This window comes from Cyanistes caeruleus, chromosome 23 (genome assembly GCF_971803275.1).
Source record: "Cyanistes caeruleus chromosome 23, bCyaCae1.hap1.1, whole genome shotgun sequence".
In the NCBI taxonomy this organism is placed as follows: Eukaryota; Metazoa; Chordata; class Aves; order Passeriformes; family Paridae; genus Cyanistes; species Cyanistes caeruleus.
Genome location: NC_141723.1, coordinates 3,808,835 through 3,832,686, shown reverse-complemented (window position 1 = coordinate 3,832,686; position 23,852 = coordinate 3,808,835). Strand labels below are relative to the sequence as shown.

The 23,852-nt window shown below is 45.9% G+C and overlaps 1 protein-coding gene across 8 annotated transcripts in view; it reads left to right on the top strand.

The window, feature by feature from the left end:
* Positions 1-23,852, top strand: part of GRAMD1B (GRAM domain containing 1B) — a 125,208-nt gene that overhangs the window by 26,738 nt on the left and 74,618 nt on the right. For 4 of the 8 annotated variants that reach the window (XM_086861000.1, XM_086860998.1, XM_086860999.1 and 1 more), the window contains exons 1-2: positions 2,607-3,410; positions 13,091-13,165. In XM_086861000.1, coding sequence (XP_086717126.1) covers positions 2,899-3,410; positions 13,091-13,165 — 587 coding nt within the window. In that variant the 5' untranslated portion in view covers positions 2,607-2,898. Of the gene's footprint in view, positions 1-2,601; positions 3,411-13,090; positions 13,166-21,905; positions 22,088-23,852 lie in introns of those variants that run through there. The other 4 variants (XM_086861001.1, XM_086861004.1, XM_086861006.1 and 1 more) reach the window with 4 other exon arrangements.

Genomic DNA, 23,852 nt, shown 5'->3' with positions numbered 1-23,852 from the left:
TGTCATTTTTGGGATTATGAGGTAGCCAGGAGCGCTGCTGACTGTGGGGTGACAAGGTAGAAACCACAGCAGGATGTGGGAGAAAAGTGCCCCCGAGGCAGAGAAGAGGCAAAGCTACCCAAGCTCCCTTTGAAATATTGACATTTTGTCTAAACTGCAGACTTTTGTATTTTGGACTTAAAAAGAAAACAACATTTATTTTGAGTTTCTCTTTTGAAGTGGGTGTTTGTGGAAGGCATTCTGTTTGTGTGTGTGCACCTGGTGCATGGATACCGAGGTGACAGATCCTCCAGAAATCCATCTGAAGAGCTGTCAAGCTATTAACTTACAGAATGAGCAGAGCAAAAAGGACAGTGCAGAAATTAAATATAGCACTTGAGCTTTTAAACTGCTCTGTCATTTGATTGAAATGTTTCCTTCCCCCTTGTTCCTGCTGCTATAAATCTTCCTTTCCTGACACATTATCCCTGTCCTAGATGGAGTTTCTGATGTTCACAGTTCCTGTGAAGTTTATTTTCAAACAAAACCGAGGCAGTCCGTGCAAGAATAACTATTTGGATTTGGGTTGACAAATATTTTCTAACCTGAAGCTAATATTTTTAAAGGTCCAGGCTGTTGAACAATGAAAACTAAAGCTGTGTCAGGTTGATTTAGAGATGTTTTTGTGGGTTTTTTTTGTTTTTTTCCTTTTTAAAGCACGCTCAAAATTCACGCAGAGGAGTTTTAGTGCCTGCCTTAGAGGATTTTAATTTTATATCCCTTTTTTTTACATGAAAATAGGGTCTCATGCAGGATCAGCCAGCGAAATTCAGAGGGTACTGATGGAGAATCTGTCACAACACTTTTTCCTGATTTGATTTCATCAGCAGAATTTTGCAGGCCGTGTCCTGTGGCTGCTGCTCCGGGTGTCTGACCCTCGCTGGGGCTCCCTTGGTGTGTGGATGCCTGAGAATTTTCCCTGCAGCGCTTTTGTCCCGTGTGAAACCTGTTCTGCACCTGTCCCTGTCCTCTGTGTCTCGGGGGGTTCCTGCACCCCACACCCTCCATCCCCCACGGGCATTTTGGAAGCAGCATCGTCCCATGAGAACTCTTTTAAATCAGTTTTCACTCTGAAACTGAGCTAAAAGCCTGACCAGTTCTGGGGCCACCTGCTGCTGCTGCTGCTGCTGCTTTTCTGGCTGTTCCTCAATCCCCCTCCTCCTTTGGCTTCTCTGCGAGCAGTCAGTGGGGACAAATAAGAGAAAATAAATATGAAATGAGATGAAATTAAAGGAAATAAAATAAAATAAAATAAAATAAAATAAAATAAAATAAAATAAAATAAAATAAAATAAAATAAAATAAAATAAAATAAAATAAAATAAATATGAAATGAAATGAAATGAAATAAAATAAAATAAAATAAAATAAATATGAAATGAAATGAAATGAAATGAAATAAAATAAAATAAAATAAAATAAAATAAAATAAAATAAAATAAAATAAAATAAATATGAAATGAAATGAAATGAAATAAAATAAAATAAAATAAAATAAAATAAAATAAAATAAAATAAAAATGAAATGAAATAGAAATGAAATAAATATAAAATAGAATAGAATAGAAGAGAATAGAATAGAATAGAATAAAATAAAATTTAAAAAATAAATAAAAATAAAAATAAAATAAAATACTAAATTAAATTTAAATTAAAATAAAATAAAATAAAAACAAATTAAATAAAATAAAAACAAATTAAATAAAAATAAAATAAATAGAAAATAAATTACATTAAAATAAAATAAAATAAAAATAAAAAAATAAGATAGGATAGGATAGAATAGAATAGAATAGAATAAAATAAAATTTAAAAAATAAATAAAAATAAAAATAAGAAAATAAAATACTAAATTAAAATTAAATTAAAATAAAATAAAATAAAAATAAATAAAATAAAAACAAATTAAATAAAAATAAAATAAAATAAATAGAAAATAAATTACATTAAAATAAAATAAAAATTAAAAAAATAAGATAGGATAGGATAGGATAGGATAGGATAGAATAGGATAGAATAAAATTTAAAAAATAAATAAAAATAAAATAAAATACTAAATTAAATTTAAAATAAAATAAAATAAAATTAAAATAAAAAAAATAAGATAGGATAGGATAGGATAGGATAGGATAGGATAGGATAGGATAGAATAGAATAGAATAGAATAGAATAGAATAGAATAGAATAGAATAGAATAGAATAGAATAGAAAAAACCCAAACAACAACAAAAAAAGAGAAATTATTGTGAAAGAAGGCTGAAAGTCCAAGTGCGCTCGCTGCCAGCCGTTCGGGGTGGGCTGGCTGAGCAGGAAGGTGGGACAAAAGGGACAAGCCCGCCCAGCTGGCTCCTCCGGGAGGCTCTTCCCCCTCCTTCCCCCCTTGGCAGCGGGAGGATTTGTGGCAGCAGCAGCGATATTCGGTAACCCGAGCGCTGGCTCCGGGGCTGCCCGTGTGTGTCTGAGCCGCCGCACAGACACAACTGCTCCCGCTGCTCTTTTCCCTGATTTTTATGGAGCCTTGTTCCTCCCCTCCCTCTGTTTCTCTCTCTGCCCTCCCCACAGCTCACGCCGCTCCTCTCCATGCTTGCCTCGCCTCCCGAGAAGAGCCGCAGCCGAGTTTTCCTAGAGCAGCCCCGGCAGATTCTGCTCTGCTGAGCCAGGAGAAGGCAAAGGGGGCAGGGCAGGGCAGCTGAAGCCCGGCCAAGCCCCGCTCCAGCCCCTGGGCCAGGGCTAAACCTGCTTGGAGACAGGGCAGGGCAGGCGCTCGGTGGAGGGGAGAGAAGGAGAGAGGAAACTTGAACCTGGCTTCCCTCTGTGGCGTGTCCGTGTCCCGGCCGTCCCCTCCCCGCCGCTGGTTCAATGAGAGCACGTGAAGAACATGAGGTTTCCTGCCTGACAGGGAGGGCACGCAGGGAGGAGGAAGGCGAGCCGTGGCTTTGCGGTGTGCTTTACACCGAGACCGGAGCTACAAGTGCCTGGGGGTGGGAGCAGGAGGAGAAAGGGCGTCTGATGCCAGCTGCCAACATGACAGAAACCCTGCAGCTCCCGGCGCTGCGGGTCCCCGAGCAGCAGGTGCTGGAGGGCGGCTGCGCCTGGTCCAGCTCGTCCACCCCGACCCTGCGCAGGAAGCGCTTCAAGATGAGGAGGATGAAGAACGTGCAGGAGCAGAGCCTGGAGGCCGGCAGGTACCAGGATTCTCCTTCCTCCAGCAAGGAATACCTGCAGCTCCCATCCATTGAGATCACCCCCTCCAGTGACGAGGACACCCCCTGGTCCAACTGCTCCACTCCCAGTGCCTCCCCACGCCGCAAGCGCTTCCTCCTGCGGAAGTGGCTGCGAGTCCGAGAGAAGAAGGAGTGCAGTGAGAGCAGGTAGGTTCTCCGGCCTCCCCCCCTTCCCTGCTCCCAAGGTGATGCTGTCCAGAACAGGCTGGAAGGGTCTGTTGTTCCCCTGGATGTGCCTCTGCCTGGAGTTTGTCCTCGCCTTGTTGGCTGGAACGTGGTGGTGTTGGTTGGATGTGCCTGGTGCCAGAGGAAAAAGGCCTGGGAACTCTCTGGGAGCGGCAGGGCGAGGCTCTGTCCTTGGTTGTGGCCTTTCAGGTGACACCGGGCCAGTGGGTGAGAAGATTTAACTTCACTGAGGTGTCCTGAGGAGACCCCGAGAGAGAGGAGGGACCTCTCTGCTGGCATTGCCTGTTTGGGAGCGATGCTGCCAAACCTCTGCCGCTCTTTTGTGGTGATGCTCACTCCCACCACTGGGACCTCCCTTAGTTTGGGACAGAGGACGAGAGAGAGAGAAACCAAGCAGCCCAGTGGGTCTGTGTGTCAAGGTGTCCGGGCTCAGCCCTTGGCAGCTTCCCAGACCTGAAAGCCGCAGAGTCCTGTGGCTGAAAAGGGCACAAGTCATTCCCAAAGACCTCCAAGAGCCTGTCAACGCAGGGAATTAATGCCCAGGCATTGTATTGTGTGGCCACACAGAGATAAATGCACCTTGTGTAACCCTCTGCAGTTCACCCCACATGCAGTGGGATTAACTCTTCCTTTGGCAGGGCACTGGAACAATCTGCCTTTCCTGAAGGCCCCAAACACACAAAACATGTCGAAGATTTCTCCAAGAAATGACTACTTTATAAATCCTAGGCTGGCTTAGTGTGGGCCAAGTTTTCCTCCACTCTTTGCAGCTGATCTGGGGGGTTGTGTTTAAAGGATGTGATGCACTTCCAGAAAAAGAGAAACCTTTATCTTTTCTGCACCCACCAAACCACACTGACTCACTGCCTGCTGTGGTCCTTGAGTGTTTACAGGGCACAGCTTTGAATATCCACTCTGATTATGTGATAATTTTTCTTGCATCAGGCCCCTTTAGCAAGGTCAGTCTGTCAGCTTATTAATTTTTAAAGAACTTTCATCAATGAATGCATGCCACTGAGGATCTGATAATCCCTCTCTCAGCAAGTTAACATGGAAAAACCTCTCTTGGTTTAGGAAATAGTTCTGATTTTCATGTAGCAGTGATGGTGCAAGTAGGGATTCAGGCACAGCACACAAAATGGGAAAGATAATGCATGAGGCACGTGCTGAAGTGTCAGAATATTGAAATTATGGTCTGAAGTTCAGAGGATGAAGGATCCAGTCCTTCAGCTGAAGGACTTAATTTGGATTTCTTGATGGTGAATGAGTTTCAGGCAGGCTAAGACACGTTTCTTTTGGTGTGAAGGCAGAAAAAAGAGCCAAGTTTCCTTGAACACATGTCATTTACACGGCCACGCTAACAACTTCCTGCTTATTCATCTCCAGGGGATTTTTTGGTGATGTTTTGAAGCAGTGACTGGAAAAAGGGTGAAGTGGTGGATGGCTTGGGTGGCATTAACCTACCAAAGCTGGCACCTCCTTCCTTCACGTGCAGCAGGCTCCAGATCTCCCCTTTGTGCCAGGGGAAACGTGATGCTCTCAAATGGAATTTTTGCCTCCCTAGCCCGGGTTGGTGCTGAGCCTGTGGGCTGGCAGAGTGCAGAGATCATCCCTGGGCTCTCAGCAGAAAACAGGGAGAGGAATCTGATAAACCCTGAGGGGTTTTGTGGCTTTGATTTGAAAGAGACGTGGGGTAAACTTTGCTGTGCCCTGAGTGACATTCACACAATTCACAGAATGACCAGGTTGGAAGAGACCTTCAAGATCATTGAGTCCAACCCATACCCTAACACCTCAACTAACTGTGGCACTGAGGACCATGAAATGTAACTTTTTTTAGTCAAGAAGCTGTTTTCCTACAAAACAGGTATCAGATATTTCCTGTAAAACAGATATCAGATATTTCCTATAAAACAGATATCAGATATTTCCTATAAAACAGATATCAGATATTTCCTGTAAAACAGATATCAGATATTTCCTATAAAACAGATATCAGATATTTCCTGTAAAACATATCAGATATTTCCTATAAAACAGATCTCAGAGAGAGCACCTGCTCTGTGCTGCTGCTGCTGCTGTTGGGGACAGGTTTGTTTGAGGGCAGCAGGGACAGCTGTGCTGGAGGCTGCAGGGTTTTGTGCAGCAGAATTCCTTCATTCTCCAGGTTTTCATTGCCTTCATTCATCCTGTCCAGGTGTCACAGGGGTTCCCAGCGTGTGCTGGGGGTGCAGGTGTCCCATGAGGAGTGCAGCTTCCCAAATTTCACCTGGTGGCAGGAGCAGGCTGTGGCTCCCACTGGAGAAATCCGTGCAGTTTGCCCCCAACCACTCAGTTTCTCTGGCTGAGTTGCCACCAAGCTGCTGAAATTTGAATTTTGGAGCCTTTTGGTAACTTTTATCCCCATTCTGTGGCCAGATACCTGTTTGATGGCAGGGTTTTCCCAGGAAAGCAGGAGGCTGGGAAGGAGCAGGCTGTGCTCCAGCTGAGCTGTGCTCACATGGCCCCAAGCAAGAGCTCTGTGACCATTAACACCCATCGAGCATCCAAGTGAATAAACAAACGCTTTCAGCGCTCCTCTAATGCTCCAGGTCTGCTTTCCTCATCCGGAAACTCCAGCGTGCTGGTTAGTTTTTAACAGGCTGGATAATGGTGAGGTTTGTTTACCTGCTGGTTCTCTAAAAGCTGACACTGTTCTTTTCCTTCCATTAAACCCCAGGGATGGCTGAGAGAGCCTTTCCTGCCCCTGACGCTGCTTCGTTCAAGGTGAGAGAGCAGGAGAGCCAATTCCAATTCCAATTCTAATTCCAATTCCAATTCTAATTCCAATTCCAATTCCAATTCCAATTCCAATTCCAATTCTAATTCCAATTCCAATTCCAATTCCAATTCCAATTCCAATTCCAGTTGGGGGTAGGACTGTCCTTGTTCAAGGAATGAGGATCCAAACTTCAAGGCTGCTGTGCAGATGATAAATGGGATGGGTTTTATGAGCTCCTCCTCTACCCCTCTCACCCATTTGCCAGCCAATTTATTGGCTTAATTTACCTTTATAAACTAAACTATCAACCCCGCACACAGGTGTGCAAATTGATTTTATTTTTTTTTTTTATTAAGACACGATGATATTTCTTTCTTCAGGGGCATTTTGCTGTGCCTGCAGCCTGCATGCATTACTGATGTGGGCATAAGGCACTTGATCAGCTTCAATTTATTATTTCCCTCTTCAAGCCACCCTTGCTTGTAATTTCAGGACCTGCATGTGGTTTTGGTGCAAGAAGTGCTGAGTAGATCATTCAGGCTTAAATTTAAGGACAGCTCTCCCTCTGGCCTAAGATCAGGACTGGTTAAGGATGCTCTTTGCACTGTTTGGTGCTTCAAAAGATGCAAAACTTGTGAATTTTGTGGCATCAGTGGGGAGCAGCTTGTGCAGCAGCTCTTGGCGCTTCTGTGGATGAATTAACTCAGGTTGGATTTCTGCTGGAAAATCTGACACTCACTATGGATTCATCCAAAAGGAAAGACTTGTCTAAGTCCTAAATTCCTCTAGCACATTAAAAATGAGGTGCATTATGAGATGAATTCCATCCCAGCTCAGAAAAGTGTCTGTGCTGAGGAGCTGGAGGTTTCTCGAGCTGCCAGCTATGCAAATGTGGAGGTTTTTCAGATGAAATCCTGATAACTTATCTCTAAGTGTGGAACAAATGAGGGGAGACTCCAGCACTGCTCAGCACTGGGCTCTGAGGCTGCTTCCCTTCACGTTCTGAGGTAAAAATTCTCCTTTTTTCATTAAAAAAAAACTTTCTCTTGATCCCTCTAGTGATATAAATCAGTTAATCAAATCAAATCGCTGATTTGTTGGAACTTGAGCTAAAATTATTATTTACAAATTGGTGGCTTAGATATTTTGAGTTGGCTTATAATGTTCAACAAGCCTTTAATTTCAAGTAGCCCATAATGCTTTTGCTTTCCTTAATTAAATTGAAATTCACCCTGAGCATTTCTGGGAGTAAATTAATGGTCATTCCCCTTTTTCTGACTTTGACATGTGTGAAAAACATTGTGGTATTTTTCTAGAGGAAAAAACCTGAGTGATGTGATTGTTTTTTGTTCCCCTCTTAGATACTGCTGATTGTGAAAAGTTAAAAAAAAAACCCAAAAAAGCCACAAGATTAAGGTTATAGAGCCTCTTCCATTATGGAAAAGTGATCCAAGTGTTCAGGAATATCATGGAGGTGTTTACTGGTGAGGAGGGAGCTGCTCCAGCCCTGTGCTGGGAAGTCTGGGCAGCCCTGGTGGGGTTTTAGAGCAGAATTAACTGCTCTAAATTTTGCAGTTCTCAGTTCTTCAGTTTTTGCTGAACTTCCACTTCCCAGCTGTGGCTCAGAGGGGAGGAAATGGGGCTGCTCCTCTCTGACCAGCACAGCAAGAATTGGGAAATGGGTGTGTACCAGGCTTGCTATTTCTGCTAAAATTCTTGTTAAAACCTCATTTGTGTGAAGAACTGATGGCTCCACTGGGGTTTCATCATGGGACAGGCAAATGTGGTTTTTCCCCCCTATTTTTGCTTGTAGCTGGAGCTGGTTAATTGAGGATTTTGGGAAGACAAGTGTCACATGGGGGAAGCTGTTGGTGTCTGAGGGAAGCAGCTGCTCTTCTCTGCTTTTTGATGGCTTTGGAAAACCCAAGAGCACAAAATTTCCTCTCTGTGGTGTCTCTTCTAATCTGAAATTTGAAAACACACAAATGATGGCTTGGTAGCAACTCAGTATTAATGTAACTTTTTCCTTTTTTGAGCCTGCAGGTTCAAATGAGGCCTAAAGTGCTCCCAAAAAAGTGGTTTTGGTTTTTTTTTTCTTTTTCAGCTTCTGCATTCCTGTCTCCTGGGAGCGCTGATGTGCTGTTTGCTGTGACTGCAGATTTTTTTTTTTTTGCCATTTGTTTCTGGTAGTCTGTGCCAAGTAACTGTGAATTCCACCAGTCCTGGTATTTTATTTTATTTAATTTATTTATTTATTTTGGCTGAATCTCACTGCCTTTGTGCAGTAGTTTGTGGTTTTCTCTTAAAATATTTGCCTTCCAGTATTTGTGTGGTTTAGGGCAACCAGTCACCCAAGAGTATCAAAACTGAGTGATTTACAAACAGCCTGGGACTGAAATGCTGTTGATCTTATCTGGTCAGCAAATATTTGCCATTGGGCCATCTGAGATCCGTGCAGATGGAATTTAATTCATTCCCATGTTCCTTATCTCAGTGGTTTTCCACGGGTTTCTGCTTCCAGGCCAAGGCTCTGCTGCTGGCTGGTAAATGAGATGTTGGTGAAAGGGCTTGTCTGGGCAGCAGGGGAGGTTGGTGTTGGTGTTTTCCTTTGTGAATTGAGTGAGGTGAGAGGAGAGGACTTGGCCATGCTGCCCCTTTTAACCCTTTGCAGCGAGGAGAGGTGATGGTTTCTCTGCAGGTTCACACCCAGCTGAGTGAGACACCCCTGGTGGGGCTCCAGGTGACATTTACAGCTGTGCCTCCTCTTTTTTTCATCTTTTCTAAAGGGTTTGGGCTGCAAAAACGGCTTTACACCCTCCCCATCCGTGGGAGGTTTGGAGCAGGAGGTGCCTGCTTGGTTCTCAGGAATCTCTTGGAGACCTGAGAGACCTTCCAGGACCTGAAGGGGCTTGCAGGGATGGGGAGGGAGATTTCACAAGGACAAGGGGTGATAGGACCAGGGGGAATGGCCTTAAACTGAAGGAGGGCAGGTTCAGAGATGGGATTTGGGGGAGGAATTGTTCCCTGTGAGGGTGGGGAGGCCCCAGGGAAGCTGTGGCTGCCCCTGGGGTGGCAGAAGCAAAGTCCCCCTGAGTGTTTTCCCACAGGGGGCTTTAGGAGCTTCTCAAAGACAATTTTGTCTTTCAATTCCCCACTTTCTCTCAGAATGCAGCCCCGTGTTTCACACAGAACAGCAGGAATGTCCCTCCCATCCCTGCTGCCTCAGTTTGCCTGGAAAATCCCATCCCTGTGCCCCAAACCTGCAGTGCTGCAGGGACTGAGCCATGACAAACACCAGGAGCTGATGGTGCCGGAGGAAAACGAGGATGGAGGGACACAAAGGGCAAATCCCTGAGCCCAGTTCCAGGGATACCAGTCCAGGAGGGCTGTCCTTGGCAGCCCTGAGCCTTTCAGCCCGAAAATTCAAAGCCAAAGCACCTTCAGAGCCAGATTCCCACAGAAGCTGCAGGTTCCCATGCTTGGAGGACACGAGGAAAGTCCCAGAATGGTTTGGGTTGGGAGGGAGCTTAAAGCAGAATCTTCAAAGATTTAATGGTTAAAAGGCCTGGTTAATCTGTGTTGAGGATTTTTCTTCATTTTCTAAAGTAATAACTAATGAGTTTGCATGAGAATTAAGGAAAAAAAACAACACAGGGCACAAACCTTAAAGTGTTTTTATTGTCTCAGAAATTGTAGGAACAAAAAGGGCACCCTGGGCTCGTGCACCTGAAGATTTAAACCTTGTCCAAATTCAGGTTTATCACTGCTGAGCTTTGGAATGAGACAAGCTTGTTTTGCTGATTCCCTGAAAGCTTTATCCAGCTTTTGACCTTCTCTGTGGATACGAAATTCTCTCTGAATACTTCTTTTTGTGTTATTCCTCAGTACAAATCCCACCTTTCTTTATCTCCTTTCACTACTCCATCTTTTAAATTGTCATTACACTGTTCCAAAGGAACACTTAATAACAGGTTATCCTCAAATGGACTGAAAAACAACATAAAACTCTGCTTTTCTACCACTCTGAGCATTTTAGCTAATTTAACAGTTTCACTGCCTAATAACCAGAAGGTTGAAATAATTTTATGTTGTGTGAAAAGCACCCAAATTTGTATGGAAATCACTTTTCTGGTGAGCAGCTCCTGCTGAGGGGCCAGGTGGGTTAAAAGTGATTTTTCTCTGAGAGTTTAATTGCTCACAAGCTCGAGCTGAGGTTGTATTTCAATGAGCTGCAATACCTGGGTTCTGTTAAATTTTAAACCTTCATTTGGAATGTGAACTTGATTGGGTGGATGAGCAGGAAGAGGTCTAAGGTTCATTTTAGCTGTCCCAAAGGGAGGTTTCACATGTTGTTCCCAGCATTGCTGGGCTGGGATAGACTGGGAATTCTCCTTGGGTAAGTTTGGTTCCATCTGCTCCATCTGAAGTGAAATGGGAAGGTTTGGTGGGAGGGTTTCTTATACAGAAACAAAAAATTAGAGAAATAATCCCTGCAATGCTTTCTCTGATCAAAAGGGGAAATTCCTTTGGCAGGGGAAGGTAAATGTGGTTCCCTCTGTGCTCTTTCCCAGTTCCCTGGGCCATAATGAAGCTCAGAAGTGCAAGAAAAAGATTTATTTGCTTTTAGGAATGTATTGTTCTTACCCAGCTGTGGATTTCCAGCTTGGAGCCAATTCAGAATTCCTCCCTTACTGCAGGAGTTCTGTGGTTTCCCATGCCCAGCCTCAGAGGCCGATTTCTATATTGGTTTTGCAGGGATTTTCATAATTACTGATCACTAATTACCTTTCCTGAAAGCTTCAGCCTGCTCTCCTCTCCCTGCTGACAGTAACAGCGTTCTGTCTCTTGCTCTGGGGAAGCAGGAACAGTGGGCAGTGCCAGGTGATGGCTCCCAAATCCCAAATGTGTCCCCAAGGCAGGTGCTGTGCTCTCAGAAAGGTCATCTTCAATAAGGTGGAGCCCTTGAATGAAATTAAGATTCACTGGCTTTTTATTCTTTGCAGAAAACTGCAAGTTCTTAGGCAGAAACTCTCACCAGAAGGGAGAAAAGACATCCCTTTATTTAATTATCAAATGCACTTGATGGAAATGTGCTATTTGCAGCTTCGGTGCTGTTTCCCCCCAAATAAAAATAAAAATGGATAAAAATTACTCTTTAGAATGAAAAGATGTAATTTGGTGGAGGTTTATTTTTTTTTACCCCACATTATTTGCCTTTCAGTGGCTCTGCACAGCGTGGTGTGCAGCTCTGTGTCCAGTGCAGCAGAGCTGGGACTGCAAGCAGCTGACACAAACTTAAACTCGTTTGATTTAACCATTTAGATCCTGCCCACAGAGAGATTTATCCTGCTCTGAGTTCCCAGGCAGGTTTGTGGTTTCAGAGGCAGTGGAACCCAGCAGAGCAGATGAAATCTCGCCCAGGAACCCCTCCAGCCTTACCTGGAGGCAGAATCAGCTCAGGAGAGCTCCTGCAAGGCAGTGAAGCTGCAGCAGGAATCCTGAGGAGCCCCTGGAGCTGCCAGAGGGGGATTGAGGCGAGCTGCAGAGGATAAATGTGCAGGAAATACAATTTTCCCCCACAAAACACCCATTTCAGGGGGGACACTGACATCTTGTGGGCTCAGCTTGCAAATCACACCACAACTTAAGTGCTGGCCACGTCAAAAGTTTTTACTGCTCTTTTCTACTTCTGCCTGGGGCTGGGGTGGGTATAAACACCCAGCAGCTTGGTGCTGGAATGTTTGGCTGTAAGAGATGGTGAGATGCTGTCCAGGTGATGTGCAAGGTCACTTTTATGTTTCAGAAAGTTCTCATGGAAGTGTCACAAAGAGAGACTCCAAAGCCTCGTGCTGGTTGTGGATCAGATATAAACTTAATGCCTCCTGTTGCTTCCTCTTTTCAACCCCGAACATGGATTGTGTTTTCCTCCATCTGGGTTTGAGCTGAGTGCTCCAGAGGTCACAGAGATCTGTTCTCTGTAATCTGAATTTACAGCTGAGTGTCCCAAAGGAGGTCAAACATCCCTGTCTGTGTTTCTTTTTTTTTATATCTGGATTTAAGCTGAGTGTTCCAGAGGTCACAGAGATGTTGTTTTCCTCCATCTGGATTTAAACTGAGTGTTCCAGAGGCCACAAAGATCTGTATTTTGTAATCTGGATTTAAAGTTGAGTGTTTCACAGGACTTCCCCAGCTCTGTCTGTGTTTTCCTTGACCTGGATTTGAAGCTGAGTGTTCCAGAGGTCACAGAGATGTTTTCTGTGACCTGGATTTAAGCTGAGTGTTCTAGAGGAGATCAAACAAATCTGTTTTCCTCAATGTGGATTTAAGCAGAGTGTTTTAGAGGAGGTTCCCCAGCTCTGTCTGTGTTTTCCTTGATCTGGATTTAAACTGAGTGTTCCAGAAGCCACAAAGATCTGTTTTCTATAATCTGGATTTAATCTGAGTGTTCCAGAGGATTCCCCAGCTCTGTCTGTGTTTTCCTGCACCTGGGTTTGAAGCTGAGTGTTCCAGAGGAGGTCAAACATCTCTATGTTTTCCTCAATCTGGATTTAAGATGAGTGTTCCAGAGGTCACAAAGATCTGTTTTCTGTAATCTGGATTTAATCTGAGTGTTCCAGAGGAGATTCCCCAGCTCTGTCTGTGTTCTCCTTGATCTGGATTTAAACTGAGTGTTCCAGAGGAGGTCAAACATCTCTGTCTCTGTTTTCCTCAATCTGGATTTAATCGGACTGTTCCAGAGGAGGTTCCCAGCCCTGTCTGTGGTTTCCTCCATCTGGATTTGAGTGTTCCAGAGGAGGTTCCCAGCCCTGTCTGTGTTTCCCAGGTTTAAGCAGAGTGTTCCCAGGAGTTCCCCAGCTCTAACTGTGCCTGTCTCTTGCAGCAGCCAGCAGAGCAGCCAGCAGAGCAGCCACGACGATGACTCCGCGCGGTTCCTGAGCCCCTCGCGCGAGGACAGGTGAGTCTGAGCCCGGGCTGTCAAACCACACCTGCTGAGCTCCTCCAGCTCCTCACTTACTTCCCTGCTGTTTCTCAGAGCTGTTTAACAAAAAATCTGATTTAAATGGGTCTCAGCGATTTAAAAAGCTGAGTTTTTCATCACCTTGAAAGTGGGAATTGTCCCACTTTGGCATCCAGCCCCTGAAATAGCCAGAATTTGCTTTTGAGGCTCATTCCCCAAACTCCAGCTGCTGTAGCAGCATCATCAGACCTGCTGTGTGTTGGTTATTATCACCTCTGATCCTTAAAAATGCACAAATGGAATTTCCTGGGTGGATCCTGTCCTCAGCAAAGACACCTCTGAGCTTGGTTGTTTTATTCACTCTCGATGTGTTCCGGCAGTCCTGAGCTCTGGAACTTGTGTGCAGCACCTGGGTGCTGTGAAGTTCCCAAAGAAACTTTAATTTGGGTTGATTAATGACCATTTCAGACTGCAGCATTGGCACAAAAGCTGTTGAAAACCGATTTTTTGTCGTTTATTTTTGTGCATGATTTATGAATGTTGCTCTGCTCAGAGCCACGTGATGAGGAGCTTTGCTGCATCTTGTAGTTCAACTTTTGAGCCTGAATTTGCTGAGTTTTTCTTGAACTGTGAGCCCTGAGTTATCACTGATTTATTTTCCTTGCACTTCTCAGAGCCATCTAAGAAGAAATGTGATTTACACTGGGTTTAGCTATGTTTAAAAAGCTGTATTTTTCATGAGCTTGAAAGTGGGAAAAATGCCCTGGAATAGCAGGAATTGACTCACTTGAGAGTGACCCTAAGGAGACAGTTAATATCCCACGAGGGTTTTTGGTTCAGAATCAGCTCCTGGGAGGTGTAACTCACTTTTCCTCAATATTTCACTCCAGTTATCCATCTCCCCATGGCTGTGGAGCTGAACTAATTAACAAAACATCCCTAATTGACTGGCAGGTGTTTGAAGCCAGGAAATAGAGAGTGGGACAGCGAAGTGGGGGCATCACCTCTGAGGTGCTGTTATTCCATTTCAGCTGGAATTCCACAGGTTAAACAGGGGTAGGATTTGTTAATAAATGTCTGGGTGGAGCAGCAGGGAATCATTTGGCAGTGCTGCCTGTTTCAGATGGATTTTAAAGGGAGCATTTAGGTTGGTGCTAAATGTTCCTGGAGCAGATTTCAGCAGCACAGGCAGATCTCAAAACTATTTATGCAAAGCCAGAGTAACTGACCTCTTACATTTAGGACCAGCAACGTTCCTGCTGCCTAAATTTAATTACAGTTAAATTCTCTTTTCATGGATCCTAAAATTCTCCATTTGAGGGATAGTAAATTGCCTTTTCTGCTGTTTTTTTTTGGTCTCATTTGCTGATGTAATTCCCTCAGCCTCCACTGGCTTCCTTTGGATATTGATGGTTTGTGCTCATGAAACTTCACCAAAAAATAACTCAAGCACACCTTTTAGTGTAAGCTGGACAGGAAGTAGTGAGAAAAGCTTGCTGTCTGCTATGATAAATAGCACAGATGAAAGTTGTTTCTGAGGCATCTTGAATCTTTTAGATCCCCTCCAGCAACTGAATGAGGATTTATTTTTGCTGCTTTTAGGTGTTTTGTTTTTGGTTTTTTTTTGACCAGTAACAAAGAGTCCTCCATTTTCATTTGAAGATTTGAATCTCTGAGCTTCAAATCTTTGATTTGAATTTGATTTGATTGCGATTTGAAGCTCTGAGCTTCCGTTTTGAAGGGTTCCAAGGCAGTTCTGGTCACTTATCCATTGACCATTGTACATCAGCCCTTAGAAAAACCCCTAAAAACCCCAGAGCCATGCAGGATTTTATCAGAGCTGTGGGATGGGAGCAGAAGGAGGGCAGGGAGCCGGGTGCTGTGCCCTGGGAAGGTGCACCTTGCCTTGGCACGCTGCCCTGGCATCCCCGAGGAGGGCAGGAGCAGAAGGAGATGCTGAGAGCAGGGAACGAGCTGCACCCGCCTCAGGACAGCTGGGAAAGTGCTGAAAGAAGCTGCCCCAGCCAAAAACAAAGGGCTGCTGAGCTGCTGAGTTGATTCTGAGATGAAAAAAAATGAAGAGCACAGAGCTGAGGATGGCTGGAACCCTCCCAGCCAGGATCTTCACCAAAGGCGCTGCTGGTGGAGTTCCCTTCTCCGCGAGGGATTTCCAAGGGCTCCTGGATCTTTGAGGAGAAGCCTGAACATTTTGCCCTGCTCTGGGTGAATCTGGGGCTCTCTGGCACTCTTTTCTCGGAGGTGTGAGTGCTGCTGCTGGCTGGGGAAGGCTTGGGAAGCGCTGCCATGGTCCAGAAGCCCTACCCTGGCACAGCATCGTGTGGCGCCGTGGCCAGGCAGGTGTGCCACCCCTGTGTCTCCTCCCTGAGGAAAAAGCTTTCCCTCTGCAAATCCCTGTAAGTTATCCTGGCTCTGCTGTGCCTGGCTTGTGCTGAGGGGGAGCACGCTCCATCTCGGGGTACCAGCATCCTGTACCGGGGTTTTTAGGGGGAAGGATTTAGTGGGATGTGCTGGAAAGAGGTTTTGTGTGTGTTTAGGGCTCGGTTCTTTGCTTGCTGATTGCCTGGGTGAGTCACTTCATTTATGAAATCAGGAGAATTCCTTTTTTACCTCACAGGAGAACAGAGGTGGTGAATTAAGTGTGAGTTGTTTAGAGGCTGAAACATCGCTTCTGTGTAAGCACAAATTCAGGCAGAGCTGAGCTAAAGGCTCCAAATAATTGTGCCTGACTTAAAATAATTCCAGGGGTGGGATGGAGTCACAGATTTGGATGAGATGTGTGCACATGAGAGACCCCACAGTCACTGAAAGGAGACAAAGCCATGCATGAATTACCTTGAATTTTCACCAAATTAACCCCAAATATCAAATAAAATCAGTCCTTAGACTCAGCCTAAGGAGGAGACAAACTTGAAGAGAGGAGAGCATGGAAAGCAAGGCTGGAAATGGAGGAGAGGGAAGTGAATGGCAGTTTACAAGAGATAATAAAAAACCTATTTACACAAAAAAAATCAAATAAATCAGAATTATTTACATTTACAGGGCTGTAAATCCAAATTATTTACATAGAGATCATATCTAATGGAGGAAATGGGGAAGCACAGTTAAATTCAAGATCTCTGATATCTCCTGCATCTCATTTTAGTTCCTTAATCTGTGCAGCTCCTAATTCTGCAGTTCCAGGGCTTCAGGGCTTGCTGTTGCTCTGAGCAATAAAGATTTCTCAGATAATGGATCAAAATTCAGAAGACAGCTTTCAAGGGAATTGGGGAAAAGCCCGAGACAGAGACAAGTTGAAGAAATTCTGTTGGCTGCTTGAATTTTCCCAGGAAGTTGTGGGAAGAGCACAAAAGAGGTCAAAGTTTGAAACTGGATAAATGAAGCCTCATAAATATGACATCCATATAATTTATGTTTTTAGGGCTTGTTTATTCTGCATCTTTCTCCCTCTGTCTTTTTCCCTTTGGCACAACATTCTGAGCCCCTTTTCCTGCAAAGATCCTTGGTAGGGAGCGTCCTGATTCAAATTCCTGAGAAGGTTTTGTCCCTCCCAGATGGATCATCTTCAGGGGGTTTTAAAAGTGTTCTGGGCAGGACTTGGAGGCTGCTGAGCTCCTTACCCTCCCCTCCTGTTCCCAAGAGCAGAAGTTTGTCGTGTAACCACACTTCACTCTCTGTAAGTAATGGTCACCCCATCACCTCTGGATCCCGGGAACACTGGGATTCTTGGAATACTGTGGTGGGGAAGTGCCAAAGAAGAGGTTGGGATGATTTCTGGGGCTTGTAACTTGTTGTGAGTGACCCAAAGGTATTTCCTGTGCTCCCTGAATCTCCAGGTGTGACTCTGCTTGGCAGCGCCCAGGTTTTGCTCACAGCAGAGCCCTGCAGCGAGGCAGCGCCCCTGGTACAGGATTACCCATTTTAGCTCTGTTCCCCTGCTCCCATGCCCTGCTCAGGGAGGGTTTCCCAAGCTCTGAGGTGCCAACTGGCTGTGGAGAGCAGGGCTGCTGGCTGAGGGGATTAATTCAGATTTGTTCTGCCCGCTCCTCCTTCCGTCCGGTACGCAGCGGAGAGAAGGAGCCCATTCTGAGAGGGGATGTGTGGCCACTCAGCCTGTCTGAGGCTCTCTGAGATGGTCTGAAAATGGTCCAATTGCTGGCCCAGTCAAGGGCAAGACCAGGAAAGAGAGACAAGGCCATTGTGGGCTCCTGCTGCAGCACTGAAACTTCAGTTCTGCTAGAAAATAACCATAGAGGGTCTCAGGGAAATGCACGGGTTCCAGCCCCACCCAGCCAGAGCTGGGGGTTTCAGATGCACAGAAGGGAGGGTTCACTGGGCAGCCTGATGTTAATTCTGCTTGTGTGGCCAGGTTTCTGCAGGGAGTGGCTGCTTTGGGCTTTAAATCTCCAGGTCAGACTTGCCCACCTCATCTCACAGGGTTGCCTTTTTAATCTGGGATGCATTTAAGAGTTTATAACTGTCCTCCCAATCCCATTGCATGTGCCAAAAACCCAAAGGATTTGGGAATTTCAGCTGTGCTAGTCATGATAACAGAATGAATGGGTGCTGGAAATGAGCACAGGGTTCCCTGAGAAAGAGCAGAGTGTGGGCAACACCTCTTTGTCTGCCTGTCACAGAAACCCACCTTCCTTCGTGCTGGGAACACTTCAGCTGGGCTGGCATCAGAAAGATGTGAGTCATGCCTTGAGTGTGCTCCTGCTGCAAAAATAAAAAGCCCTGGGAGTGATTTGTCCCTTGAGTGCAGTGACACAAAGGTGGTGTCCAAGTGAAATGGGGTGGGATGGGGTGCAGCTCTTCAGGAACTCTTTTTTTTTTAAATTTTTTCCTGACGTCCTTTCCTTGTGAATCATTGCAAATCCGGTTTGCTGTCTTGGCAAAAATATTTTGTTAACGCTGCTTGCGTGTAGAATTTCCTGGGGGATGTTCTGGGGACCTGGTGTGCTGCTTTAGGGGAAGTAAAAAGTGATTTTAGTCGCACAGAGCTCCATCTGTGGGTTTAAACAATAGAGAAGACAAATAATATGTGAGGATGCACATAATAGAACGTGTCCCTTAGCTTATTTGCAGCCAAAATCCAGCTTAAAAGGGGAGTTTCCTTTTTCAGAAGTTTTCCTGGGAGGTGGAAATGAGCATCCACTTAATAAAACTCTAAAATGTGATGTCCCATATCCCAGCTGGACCACAGAGTGTCTCTTCTTGTGCTGAAGAGTCGAGTTAGCAGATGGAGCTGCTGCTGGTGGTGCCTGTGAGGAGTAAATGCCATCTTTTCCCACCCTTTTTACAGAGATTTTTAACCCTTTTTACAGAGATTTTTAACCCTTTTTACAGAGATTTTTAACTCAAAGCAGTGGGGTGAAACGGGTGCCTGAAGGTAGGAGGCCCTTGTGTTGTCACAGCTTTATTTTGCTTCTGCTCTTAATAAAATCTCAAAGATTTCAAGCTTCACCTGATGTTGGGGATGAGATGGGGCAAAATCTCTGAATTTACAGTGACCTGTTTGATGTGCAGAGGAAGGATAAAAGCACAGGTGAGGAGAAATAGTGCAGGGATAAGTGAGATGGAAGCCCCTTGTGGAGCCAGTAAATGGGAAGGCAGAAACAGAAGGTTTATCTTTTATGGCATATTTTGTCCTCCTCCTTCAACTTTTGGAGAATCTGGGCCCACAATAAACTGGAATTTCTCTGGTCACAGCCCTGACTGAGGGAGGCTGAAGGCACAGGGGGATGCTGATCCTCCTGCCTAAGCAGCTGGAGGAGAAATTGCTCTTGAGCCACCCTGGTGCTGCCTCAGCTTCCCCTGGGACTCGGGCAGGTTGTGAGTGGTGGAAAAGGATCTGGGAATCGCTTCCTTCAGCTGGAATGCTCCTGTCCTTACAGAGACCTTTGGATGTTACAGCCATCAGCTGTTTCTGAAATGCAGCTGCTCACTGCAGGGCATTTCTTCTTAATTCTCTGTAGGAACAGAAAAATTCCACTGGTCTGAACTGGGAATTGGAGGTGTTTTGCACTGGTTTGGTGAAGGATCCTCTTGTGCTGTGGAGATTGCTGTCAGTGTGAATCCCTGAAGAAATCAGCTCTCTCCTGACTTTGCAATCAGCACACACACGCTTCATCATGGCCTGTTCTGTGCTTTTAGTGCTGTAAATCTTTGGAATGTGAAAAGATCTGCAGTGGTTACCTTGGGAAATACGTGCATCTTCACATCTCATAGTCAGCTGTCAAAAAGGAGAGGTACCAACCATTCAAAAGGAGCTTGGAACATCCTTTTATGGATTTTACCTCTGCAAGGCATCCCCTGGCTTCCTTCCACTCTTTTTCACCAGGTGTTTTCTCCTCTGTTTCAGGAGATTTGGGAAAAGCTGTGGGCAGTCTGGTTGGTAAATTCTGCCCTGGAGAGTTTCACTCCAGTAATCACGGCCCTCCAACTCTGTTTCCACAGAGAATTCCCGCTCTCAGCTTTCTGCATCTCACCCACAGCATCAGTGCATCTGGCCAAAGGCTTCAAGGCAGCTGCTCCTTTAAAATGGAATTGCCTGTGATGGGAGAAATCTGAGAGCAGAGCAGAGCCCGGTGCCTCTTGCGCAGCTCGGTGGAGCTCGGCACAGCTCTGCCCTCTCATCAGCCTCGTCAGCGCTGCTTCCTCTGGGGCCAGCCTGCAGTGGCCACAACAGCCCCAAAAGCCATCCCAGGTTTTTGGCATCCCAGGGCTGCCTCCATGGCAGCTCTGCATCCCTCCACGCTGGATTCTGAGGTCACGGCTCTGTGCTGCTTTTCCCCCTGCCCCACTGTGCGTGTGTAACCCAGCTGGGATTTTATCCTCTTTGAGTCCAGCGGTGTTTCCTCCCCTGCTGCTGAAGGGACGCTCCCTCAGGTTGCTGGGAGCTGGCCTGGGACAGACTCCCCCCTTCCTGCCGATGACTGTAACCGTGTGAGTGCTCGCTGACCTCTGCCTTTCTTCTTCTGCTTGTCTGCCTCCCCCTCCATCCCTCCCTGGCCTGGGCAGAGCATTTCTTGTGCATTCTGGCGTGGAACAAGGTCAGGCGCTGGGATGGAACCAGCCAAGCTCTGCCCTTGAGCCCCTCTGCTTTTTTTCCCCTCTTCTCCTCCAACTTTAACCTGATACTTTTCCTTCAGCTTTCCCTGCTGCCTGCTTTCCTTTGTCTTGGTGAGCCCTGCCCCAAACCTTTGGCTGCTGAACCCTTTCCTGCTGTTTCGATGTCAGGCCATGGGAATATGGGCCAGTTTGGGGGTCAAAGCTTCCAGCACTGTAAGATTTCATTATTTCTTTACTCTGGAAAAGGATCTTTGACTTTATGTGAGTTTGGGCTTTGGGCAGCACCTGCCACCCATCAGTGCCCTGAGAAACCAGGGTTGGTGCTGGGGTCCCTGAGGACTGTGGCTCTGTGGAGTGTGACACTGTGGGGAAGGGGAATCCTCTGCTGCTCTCTGCAGCCTCAAGTTGTGTTCTTCACCTGCTTTTTTCTGTCTCAGGTTTCAGAAATTAAGGATTATTTCAGTTCAAGTTGTGTTCTTCACCTGCTTTTTTCTGTCTCAGGTTTCAGAAATTAAGGATTCAGGATATTTCTCCTCCTCTGCAGTCATCCCTCTAGTGGCTTTTACCCCTAAAGCCAAAAAAATATCGTGGTGTGTGTTCTTCACCACTTTATCTGAAACTGGAGGTTATTTTCTATAGGGTCTTGCATGAGGTTCCCCACAGGTCCAGATGGGAACAGAAGGTTTGGTTTCCCCAGTGTCTCCATGGGTGATCCCTCAGGCAGTGCCAGGGACTCCAGGCTGTTGGACTGCATATAAATATTTAGCTTCATGGACTGGAAAGTCTTCAGTTCCAACAGGTCTAAAGGCTTTAGGCATTTAGAAGCACTCTGGTTCGGGGAGTGTGTGTGCTCAGCATTATGCTGAGTGAAAATCTTGGGCTGTTCAGGTGTTGGGCTGCCGTGTGATGGGAATTATTTCAGACCATGAGGTAATTCAGAATCTCCTCGTCTCTAATATTTCTGCCCAAGGTAGTGACGTCTTGCTGCCTCCTCACAGTGGCTGCAGACTCTTGGCAATGAAGAAACTGGGAAACCACTTTCCTTTGGATGCAGCAGCAATTGAGAAGGAGGATTTCTCTCTGAGGCATGCCATGAGTCACAGGGCTCTCTGTTAGCCAGCTTTGCAGAACCACTGAGCCTTTCCAGGCTGGGAGAGGTTATTGCACCACCTCAGGCAAAGGGAAGGCTGAGTTCAAACAGGCAGGACAATGAGGGGAGGGAAAGAGCCAAAAGGCAGTGTGAGAGCAGCATTTTTTTATTCTAATATTGCTCAAGAAGGCAGCGGTTACGATCTGAATCATCCCACTTTTTCTGCCTTCCTGGTGCTGCCCCTCATCCTCCCGACACAAATATTCTTCCTGTTCCCAAGTCTCTCTGGGGAATTATTTTTCTCCTTTTGATGGAGGGGTGTTTTTCTCCAGTCTCTAATTCCAAGTAGCTGAAGGTGCTGTGCTGCTGTCCCACTTTTCTCTGCCTCCCACAGCCCAAGCTCCAGGTTGCTGCTCAGGCCAGAGGCTGCAGTCTCAGCTCAGAAATGGCTCTCAGGCTCTCTCTGCTCTGCCCATGGAACTACAGCTCCCGGCATGCCCAGAGAGAGAGAAATGCATATTTTTTCTAGCTGGAAATGAAGCCTCATGTGACTTCCCAGCTGCTGCAGCACAGAGTGCCTGCAGAGGTTTTTTTTCCCAGGGAAATGGAGGTGTGCCGTAGCTGGCAGATGCTGTGATGGCATCTGCAACGCTGCAGATCGCTGCTGACTTCGGGAAGGACTCGGGATTTTACCCACCTGCCACATTTTCCTGGGGATCTGTACACCTGTAACCAAGGTGCATTCCAATTGAGCTCTCTCCTCCTTCCATCCTGACATTCTCTGTAGCAGTTCTTCCTCTCTCCCCGTAACATTTCCTGATTTGTTTCTAATTTCCCCTCCCACTGGTTCTGTCACTAACAGGTTTTGTTTTGCATGCACTTCACATACCCACAGAGGGCTTTTTTTTTGGTGCTTTCCTAACTCCTGCAGCCTTTTCTCTTTTTACCATATGGGAAAATCCCAGTGTGGCTAAAGTGGTGCCTCACAGGCAGCACATTGAATTCTCTGCCTGCAGGTCAGGCACCTTTCCTGGCAAATTAATCTGTCAGAGCCTCCTCAGCCCTTTGTCTGCACTGCGTGGGCACTTGGAGAAGGGAATTTTTTAGTCCCTGGGAGTCTTTGAGAGGTGAGGCTGTTCTGGGGAACGTGAAGCCATAGAGAGGATGCCCTGCTGGCTGTGGGTTGGGACTATTTGATGGGTAATACTTAAACAAAAGCAATGTTTTCTAATTTTTAAGAAATCCTTTTGGAGGCAATTATGAGTTCGAACCCTGGGCTAACACGACCGTGGCTGTGGCTATTTATAGAGCCTGGAATTCCTACCCAGAGCTCAGGCATTTCACAGTGGGCTGTTCCCTTCCGAACACTGCACTTCCTCGGGAGATGTTTCCTGTTTGCTTTTCAGCTCAGGAGCTGCTGCAGCTACAGGGAGCCTCTGCTGTAAAGAGGCTGAAAAAAAAAAAAAGAAAATTCGGCTTTTTCTGAATTGCAAAATTATCATTCTTTAGCTCAGGATTTGCTGAAAGTCCTTCATGAAGCTATTGTGTTTTTTTTTTTCCCCTTCCCACGCCGCTGTGTACTTGGAGAAAATCCCAGAAGTAGAAAAATGTCATTAAGGGACATCAGTGGCTTCATGGAAGAGGGGCTGGGGAGCAGATTGTCCACTGTGTGTGGATTTGCTGTTAGTGGATTCCTGTGTCTGCACTGGATGCCTTAGGAGGTTGAAATAAGTGTTCAGAGGAGTGGCTTTATGTCCCTGATAAGGGATAAGGGATAAGGATTTCATGGAATGGTTTGGGATGCAAGGGACCTTAAACCTTCCACCATCCCAGGGTGCTCAGAGCCCTGTCCAAGCCATGGGGCAGCCATTCCTTTCCAACATCCCCCCTAAACCTCCTCTCCTGCAGAGGATCTGTGTGTTCTGAGCACAGAGGTGTTGTGTGCCAGCCTGGGTTTGTGCAAGCACGCGTGAACACAGCACAAACACAGGGCAAAATACACATTTTGTGTGTGCCAGGCCACGGCCATTCTCTCTGCTCTCCGTGGCCCTTTCCAGGAGATTTCTGCCTGTTCCCATCCTGCTGCACCCTCTGCACATCTGCAGGAGGCTGACATCTGTCCCTTCTCCCTCCAGCACAGCCTGATGGCAGAAAATATTGAATATACTAAAGCCTATGGGTCTGCAAAATATTGAATATACTAAACCTCCTTGGGTCTGCAAAATACTGAATATACAAAACCTCCATGGGTCTGCAAAATACTGAATGAACTAAACTCCATGGGTCTGCAAAATATTGAATATACTAAACCCCATGGGTCTGCAAAATATTGAATGTACTAAACCCCATGGGTCTGCAAAATATTGAATGAACTAAACCTCCATGGGTCTGCAAAATATTGAATGTACTAAACCCCATGGGTCTGCAAAATATTGAATGTACTAAACCTCCATGGGTCTTCCAGGGCTGTAAAATATTGGATATACTAAACCTCCATCTGCA